The 9177-nt window shown below is 32.8% G+C and overlaps 1 protein-coding gene across 1 annotated transcript; it reads right to left on the bottom strand.

Moving 5' to 3' along the window:
* Positions 1-4055: 4055 nt before the first annotated feature.
* On the bottom strand, positions 4056-8897 carry LOC107404626 (putative glycerol-3-phosphate transporter 4). The gene is made up of 3 exons (XM_016011598.4): positions 7300-8897; positions 5834-6379; positions 4056-4399 (listed from the first exon to the last, which is right to left on the bottom strand). Exons 1-3 carry the CDS (start codon positions 8312-8314, stop codon positions 4362-4364), a joined length of 1599 nt encoding a protein of 532 aa, XP_015867084.3. The 5' UTR covers positions 8315-8897; the 3' UTR covers positions 4056-4361.
* Positions 8898-9177: the final 280 nt, after the last annotated feature.

The raw sequence follows: 9177 nt of genomic DNA, 5'->3' as shown, positions 1-9177 counted from the left end.
CATACCAATATCATGCAATTTATTTATACTATGCTCTCAGTGATAGATGAAAACATAGAATAGTATAAACTGAAGGAATGTTTGTACTCCATTATACATATATTAGATGGATCAATATCATCTAAATTACATATATTGTGCTCTTAATTATAGGTGAAAACATAAATCCAGGTTGTATAAATTAAGAACTTATATACTACGGTATATGTATGACAAAAACTTACTTATAAAGGTAAATAAACCATCAAAGCATGTGGATCCCATTTTTAGCACATATCCCTCATAATAAGCTGAGAACTATTTCTTATTTATGTTAAATGGGTGAGAGACAAAATCCAAGACACAAACTAAAGTTTTGTCTAGTCGGAAAATCTCAATCATATATCATTTATCATTTTAATTTGGATAAACACATCCCATTAAGGAAGGGTGTATTTTTCAGCTTTATATCTCAAAGTGGACATTTTAGATTGGACTTGGGAACAAATTAGCCTTGAAAAATTAGGCGTATTTTATTTACATATACAATTGGCAAATATTGATGAGAAATGGGATGGGAGAATGCCACTTTCTTTGACAGCAATGATAATAGAGAGAAAGATGATTATGTCCAGATTGGAGCTTTCAGAAAAGACTGATTTTTTTATTGTCATCATGCATTCATCGGAACCATGTTTTGGAAGGTTTCATCATCACATGTCCTCCCCAAAAAATAAATTATTGATTTCTTTTTCTTTCATTTTTTCACTGCAGATATATATAGCTTGTGACAGCTTGTTGGAAAACAACCTTCTTGTTGTTTTACATATGGATGTCTGGCCAAAAATTTTTTCATATTTTGGTATTTTAAAATTTTTACTCTTTAGGAAGAAAATTCACTTTTTGGTGCCACCTAAATAAATCAAAGCAGATTGAATTCAGCAATGTCCTTTTAACCCTTTTCATATATATGCCCTTTAGTTCCTCAAATTTCATTTTGGTGTTTTAAAAATTATATTTTTCTTTGCATTTATACCCTTTAGTTCTCAAAAGTTGCATATTTGAAATAAAATCATTAAATGCCAATGGAACCCATAACTGTGTATCCATTTCAAATTCTAAATTCTTTGTTTTTCTTTTATTTTTTTAATAGACGGTGAATTTGGGGATTATTTAGGATCAGCTAATGACCTGAAATAAAAAAAAAAAAATGGATTTAAGGTTAAAACTTAAAATTAGAACAGGGGTTATGATTTTGATAATATTTAATAGTTTGTCCTAAATATGTAACTTTTTAAAATTAGAGGGTAAAAAATAATAATAATAATAATTAGAGATATCAAAATGAAATTTGCTCAAACTAAAAGATAGTAAAATGTGCTTAAAACTTTTTTTTTTTTTCCTTAAAGCATAAATGTATGATAAAAACTCCCAAATGGAGAATATAGTAATTTGATGTGTCACAAGAGTCCTTTTGGGACAATTGGCCAATGATTTTATATGCTCAGGTCTTATTCCCCAAGCTGCATATTCTTGTTCTTGGAAATATTTTGTTTCTGCACAACATATGGGTCCAGACAGCAAATTAGAAGAAGAAGTCCCCCATAAATTTCAGATCTCCAAATGGCAAAAGGAACTTTGTGCTGTCAAATTTTTAACCAAATAGTTTTTTTTGTCTACATGTTTAAGCCCTGGCTTTGGGAATTTATTCATGAATGTTTCAAAGGATAAGCAAATTAAAATATCAAACTGCTGGACAAAAGCGCTGTTACCAAAGTGATTGAGAAAACTATTTATCAATCTTTTAAGATCCAAACGAGAAATTGGAATGTTTGGAACATAAGATTTTCTTTTGGTGAATGGAACATAAGATTTTCTTGTGCAAGACAATGTGGTACTTCTATTGTTCAATGAAAATAAACAACGTGGAGAAAAGAGGTTTTTTAATTTTTTTAAATAAAGTTTTTGAATCTTATCTCATCAAAATTTTACTTGACTTTTTAGAATCCAATGACATATAACAAATTAAATATCAATAGTCATTTCATTCTCCATTATTAGAGTATCTAAAAGGTTTTTTATCCATTATATTAGTATAAATTTTTTATCTTGATGAGTCAATTTTTAAAAACAAATTCCAATCTATTTTGTATTTTGATTTTTTAAAATTGTTTTTGCAAATTCGGAGAGTCAGAAATATTCTTTATATATAATATTATATTATTATTATTTAATACTTATCAAATTCAAAAACTACTATATTATATTAATACATTTTAATTACTATTTATTGTTAAAAAAAAAACAAAAAAAAAACACTTAATAATAAATATTCATTGAAAAAATAAAAATAAAGAGTGTAATACAAAAGGCATTGTTATAGAAGTTTTAAAAGTTTCATTTTTTATATTTAAAGATATTTTTTTATTATATGAAAGATATTCTTAAAGAATTTCATGAGAATGCTCTTATTCTCTGTTTTTCATTTTATATTTTTTTCTAATCTATTGATATTTAGTAATTAATAAATAAAAAGTTCAAGATTCTTTTTTTATTTCTTATTCTATTATTTAATTTAATCCTATATAACTCTTGAAAGTAGAGTTTCAAAAATATGTTGCCTTTTGTGAACAGTTCCTTTATGCCATGGCTTTTTTTTTTTTTTTTTTGGCCGATTGTAGAAGACCTAAAAATGAAAAATGTAATTGAAGAAAATATAATGGGACGTGAATTTTTATTTTTATTTTAGTCTTAAGTATAAATATAAAGTGCAGTATCTCTACTGTTAGGGATTAATTTGGTTTTTTTTCTTTTGCATACCGGTTTCTTTTATTTATTCCAATTGGTGATGGCTAGCGTTGTAATTTCATAATTTCTATTTCTTTTTTCTTTTTCTTTTTTGTAATTTGCTATGCATCTGAAAATAGGTTTTACCATTTTTATTTTTTTAAAATAAAATGTATGACGAATTATAAAATAAAATAATGGTTGATTTTTTTAATAGGAGGATCATGAGACTTTATGAAAAAGTTTTGTAAAAATAATGCATCAACACTTGTTTATTTTTTCAAATATTTTTTTGCCACGTATTACTGAATCTTCAAAAGCTTGAATAAAACTTAGATGAAGAGAGAATCTAAGTCCCACTTTTTATCTAATTTTACAACATTACCTCAAGATTTCTGTCTTCATTTTTTTTTTTTAAATAAGGGTAAATTAATGAAGCCAATATTATTCATAAAAATAGCAAAATTAAAAGTGAAAAAGAATAAAAATAAATATAGAATTCCACTCTTTACTATTTCATTTCAATGCTTTTCATTTGAAGAATTGCACTCTCTGTTTTTTGAAAAGCAGAGATGCTCAAACAGAAATTCCAATTATCCCACTCTCACTTCCTCATTAAGAATTGTGGTTTCTTCCATAATCAGCAAATATGTGATTTTCAAGAAAAAAAAAATTACTAAAATCCGCTTTCACATTGTGTTTTTTAGCCAAACACCATAAAAAGCACGACCAACATCACCACATGTAAGCCAACTCTTTCCTGCTGTGTGTGCTTTGTTGCACTCGTCGTGGTAAGGCCATCTTTTGTGCATTAATGCAGATGGAATTACCAAACAAACAAAAAAATTAAAAAAAATGAAAGGAAGAAGCGAATTCTTCCTAAATGGACACTTATAATTCTAACAACATGACCAACATCACCGTACGAAAGTTTAACATTTTAGATTTCAAGCACCTTTTGTTGGGTTGTTGTACTGGTTGACATTCCATAGACTTGGCTTTGTTACTTATTAAAATTAAAAGAAATATGAATCAGATTTCTGAAATTTTAATTTTCAATTCCACTTTTACTCTTTTGGGGTTCGCTAGGAGTAGTCCAACGGTTTTAAATCGGAACTTTGACAAAAACCTAACAATCATCAATGCCGCCTAGTTAGATCAAATTCTTGGAATAGGATAACAAAAATTGACAACTACACAGAGCATCAATTTCAAGAGCCCGTACAAATGCACTTCAACTTGGTTCCCCAGACGGCGATTGGCCTATTTGGAAAATCCATCCAACCAAGGAAACCAAATTTTAATACACACATATACATATATATATATATATCAATTACAAGTATGTATATAGTACAGAAAGTGGGAACTATAACCTACTTCAAAACCAACTAAAATTTTAGGGATACTAAAGGCTCCAATTTTGGTATGAAAATATAACCAAAAAAAGTAAAAAAAAAAAAAGACTTTGATTTTCATAACTATGAAGTACCATTCCTCCATGCCATGAAACTTCATAGGACCACTTTATATGTGGGGAATCTGTTGGTGAATTTCTCAATACAATGGAGCTTCTTGAGGCCAAAACTTTAGGGTCATCGTTGATCGCTTAGGAGTGGTTGGGATGCAGGACCTTCAAAAAGGAGATTATCAGTAACATAAAAATGAACGTAGCTCGAAGTTATTAGAGTCTAAAGCCCGATCTAAATGCTTGACCAATATTTTGACCAGATTAAACTTAAAATAATCCAGTCCAATATTCCGAATGGACCCTAAAAGTGCTAGCATGAAAATATTGCACCTTTTACATATGGATTCTATTAATAGGTTGATTTCTTAAGTCACAATCACTCATCAGATGATCTTATCCTGTCCCTCTTCAAGCAAAACAAGCATTTTCAAAGAAATAGCTGAACATTTTTGCCATCTTTAATGATATTCTTATGCTAGGTCCAACTCAGTAAACCATCAAAAGTACGTAAGATATCAACCAACTCCACTAACTAACCAAACTCTACGCAAATTATCCATGATTGAACAAGCAGCAAAATGAGCAAAGCATGGATTACCTGGTTGTTTGATCAGCATAGTACATTATCTGAATATCAAGACTTAAGGTTCATGAAAATGATTTCGGAAATTTCCAGGAAAATTGATTTAAAGAATAACCATAATTCAAGTATCTGCAACTTCTAGTTCTACCAATATGGTATTCAACTATTGAATTAACCCCTTTTTTTTGGGTACGAAATCTGCTAAATGAGTGATCATAAAAAACAGCCCAAATTTATTGCCCTACATGTCAAAACTTTTTGAATGAAGGGGCATTACTTAATCAATCTCTTCCTGCGGCTATTAATTAACTAACAAATTTTCATTTTTCTGGACTTAAATTTTGGTCTGTCCTTCAATCCTTGGATTTTCTATTCTATGATGTGAAACATTTCATGTCCTACTGTGATAATATTAGAAGAAAGAGGAGTCTATATTATTCTAATCTTTTATAAGGGAGGACAAATAATAGTTCCATAAGTATTATGTCATCAACTCCTCTACATCAATTTACCCCCAAAAAAAATAAAAAATATAAACTTTAAATCAAAATGGAACACAACAACATATGGATTACATATGGACATCCAAACTACTGAGCATTGGAAGCAAGTCTGTCCGACATGCTTTTTGATGAATTCAATTTCATTAAAATTTTTAAACATCTTTTTTATCTATGGTTCATCTAGCCTCAGGTAGAATACCTCACTCCCAACATTTAACATCATTTAAGATGAGTGTTTCAGAGACCATGATGATTCTCCATCATGTAATATGGACTCTAACCATAAATATGAACGGTCAGTCAGGTTACTAGGAGTAGGAGATCATGTGTAAGATCTCTTTAAAGCATCAAGATCAGGACATTTCTCAAAGCAAGTCTTTTATGTTAGACAGTAAGACTTACTAACACAGGATATGCAAAAATTCTACATAATCAATTTTAGATGGGAAGAGGGCAAAAGGTTGGATCTTGTAAGCAAAATAAAATGGAATAACTACAGAAAAAAATTACCTCCAAAATGTTGCTCATCACTGGATACAGGAACAGGTTTGGAAGTTTTCTCAGAAATTTCAGTTATGACCATACGCGTTAAAAGTAGTCCCGCAATTAGAGCTCCAATTGTTAGCATTACAAATACTGCATTCCATCCTTTCGTTGAAAGAAATCCAGTAAGAAGAGGACCAAGAGCTGCACCAACTGACCCTGTACCATCAATTATGGCAGTCACTGTTGCCAGTGCTCGAGAATCCCCTCTAAGGGATTCATGTGTACCAAGGTCAGCAGAAACTGCAGTGGTGATTAGTGCATAGGGCCCATTTACAAACAAGCCAGCAACCATCATAAGCACAATGTTGACAGTGAGCGAAACATTCCCATACGTCCGATATAAAAGCATGGAAGGAATTGCAGCATACGTGAAGCTCGCTGCTGTTATAGCCCGAGCATTAAGCTTATCAGATATATAGCCAGCAAGAATTCCACCAATAATGCCCCCTACATCAAATAAAGTAGAGAGATTTCCAGCAGATTTAACAGAAACATGCTTCCCTCCAATTTCTGCAAAATGATAAAAGGGAACCAAGAAGCAAAATATTATATATTAGATAATAAGAAGGATCTAAAACCAAAAGAACCTTAAACAGGATAGGCTTTTCTTTTGCCCAAAAAAGTTTCACTCTTGCAAGCATTATATCATTGATTGTAAAGAGTGAACCATCTCAAATTGCATCATGTCTTATAGGATAAAATACTAGGCAACAGCAACGAATATAAGTTTTAATGCATGCTACTATCCACAAAAAACAAGAAATGCATAGACCACAAGGAGTCTATGGTCTCCAAATATCAGCCTCTTCAAAGAGGAAAATTTCCTTAATTGTATAAAACATGGATAAGCCAGATAGCCCACGCAAAAGAGACAATAGCAGATCTACCAAACATGGTTCCAAGCTACTGTGCCAAAGGCTATTCACATAAAATTTCTTTACAACCGATCTTGCATTTTGCCATGAACTTTGTTATAAAGCGGCTCATTAATAATTCTCAAAAGTACCTGCCTGTTAAATGACCAGCAACTATTAAGAATTAGCGACCATGCCTGACCACAGAAAAGTTTTCTCCTCAAAATACAGCAGAATTTTTATACTTCAGATCCTGATTTTAACTATATTATGGACAGGATACTTGCTATGCAAATAAAATTTTCTCTCCCAGAATACTAGGCCATAATTTTGGCCTTGCAGAAATACTATATGGCACTCCGAAGAACCTTATCTACCTTCAACCTCTGTTATGTGAAAATTCCTTGACTACCAATATTACAATAGACAAACTAATGATTATCACCCCAAAAAAAAAAAAAAAAAGGACAAAACAGATGCTATAAGAAAAAACCAAATACCAAGATAGAACCTACAAGTTTCAGACTCATGCTAGATTGATAAATAAATAAATAAACCAGAAGGGCATAAGAATACCAGTCTGGCTTAAGTAAAATGGTAACCAATACAGAAACGTATATGCCACAAGCTTTGAGAAGAACAGGCACAATGCAAACGGTATTACTCCAGGTATCATACAGGCTTCAAGAAGCCCAACGCTTCTCCTACTGACAGACCCACGTTGGGGAGCAATCTCTGTTTCCCCTTCCATACTTTCTTTTACTATGAGAGCTTCTTCATCATTAGCCACAGCCTCATCATTTGAAGGTGGTAGAACATCCTCAGGATATGCAGGCAAATACAAATAAACCATTAACCCTCCTAATGCGATAAATGCACCTGGAACTATAAAACACCAACCCCAACCATACTCCAAAACACTAGCAGCAAGAAGAGACCCGCTAATATTACCAACCGAAGTATGAGCGTTCCAAACACCCATTATCAAACCCCTCTTCCTTTTTCCAAACCAATTCCCAATCACCGCCACAACCGAAGGCCAACCCGTTGCTTGAAACAACCCAGCAACCATTTGCATAACAAGGAAAAACCCAAAAGCATGGACATTCCAGAAATACCCCATTCCAAATAACCCAACAAAGAATCCACTCCCAACCATTCCTATGGTCAAGAACAACCGGAGGTCCAATGAATCACCCAAATGCCCAGCAACAAACATTCCCATCGAATAACATGCTAGAAATGCAACATCAATCCCGCCCAATTTTGATGTCCCATCTTTTCCATTGAATGGATACCACCCTCTTTCTTTCACCCTGTATTTGCCATTGCTACCGAATTCTGCCTCGACAAAGAACTCGCCAATGGGCCATGGTTTCAACCCGTTAAGCGGCTTTTCCGGGTCAGGATCCAAAACACTCTTCACTATGCTACTGGGTTTTCTTGAAGCGTGGTAACAGGCATATGCTACGAACGTGACGAACAAAACCACGTATCTATACGTAGACAAACTAAAATCTTTCCCTCTAATCTTTCGTATAATCAAAATCCCAGGTGGGATTCCCCTTTTCGTTTCAGAACTCGGACTCATCGTTCACAATCTTTTTTTTCCAATCCAAATAAGAATAATAACAATAAACTACGATACTAATTTTTCCCCCAATATTCACAACTCTGAACAAAACCCAGAAACCGCATTCAAATCTTTCTCAAGCTCTATCAATCTTTCTCAACAAACAAACAAACAGGGAAAATGAAAGAAAAAAACAAACATAACCCAGAATAGAAATAGTGAAAAAAAAGTCTCAAATCTTTCGCAATCTCAGTTAGATAGAAAAAGCAATATAGCTTAGTGGAAGAAAAATTGACCCAAGAGTGAACAGAGAGAAATAACAAAGGCCCCGAAGTATCAGATTTAAAAAGCCAAAATTTGACTGGCTTGCAATTCTCAACGAGCGAGCGAGCGAGCGAGAAGCGAGAAAGAGTGAGGGTAAGAAAGACGGAGAGGAAAGCGAAGAAGGCGGAGGAGAGAGAGAGAGAGAGAGAGAGAGAAAATGGAAGGAAAAGGTTACGTGGCGAGCTGTGAGGATTTGAACTGGTTTTTCCAAGTACTTGGGCGCCACGCTGAGAGTGTTTGAGATCGGTGAGGGAGATTGTGGTTGTGATAACCTCACTGTCTGTTTCATCGAAGAGAGACAATTTATGCTATGCGTGTTTACCACGTGGCAGTTGGTGGGAGGGTTTGCTCCATAAAATCATGAGTCACGCAAAATTCCAAACTACCTTCGCAATTTCACATTCCCAATGTACCTAAAAAAAAAAAAAAAGGGTTTAGTTTCGATAATTGGCACGTTTAGTTTCGATGGTTGTAAGTTTATTTATGTTCATAAAAATATGGAATACAGATGATGAAATTTGGATCCTTTGTAATTTAAATAATAGATTAAAAAAATT

Source organism: Ziziphus jujuba, chromosome 6 (genome assembly GCF_031755915.1).
Source record: "Ziziphus jujuba cultivar Dongzao chromosome 6, ASM3175591v1".
Classification (NCBI taxonomy): domain Eukaryota; kingdom Viridiplantae; phylum Streptophyta; class Magnoliopsida; order Rosales; family Rhamnaceae; genus Ziziphus; species Ziziphus jujuba.
This window is presented reverse-complemented; position numbering and strand designations above follow the sequence as displayed.

What these genes read in the sequence shown, in the direction of transcription:
- LOC107404626 (XM_016011598.4), bottom strand. Translation starts at nt 8,314, where the DNA reads ATGAGTCCGAGTTCTGAAACGAAAAGGGGAATCCCACCTGGGATTTTG. An exon ending in ATTTTACTTAAGCCAGACTG is followed by an intron (nt 6,380 to 7,299) that starts GTATTCTTATGC and finishes ATCATTTTGCAG; the next exon opens with AAATTGGAGGGAAGCATGTT. An exon ending in TGATGAGCAACATTTTGGAG is followed by an intron (nt 4,400 to 5,833) that starts GTAATTTTTTTC and finishes TCCTTTTTGAAG; the next exon opens with GTCCTGCATCCCAACCACTC.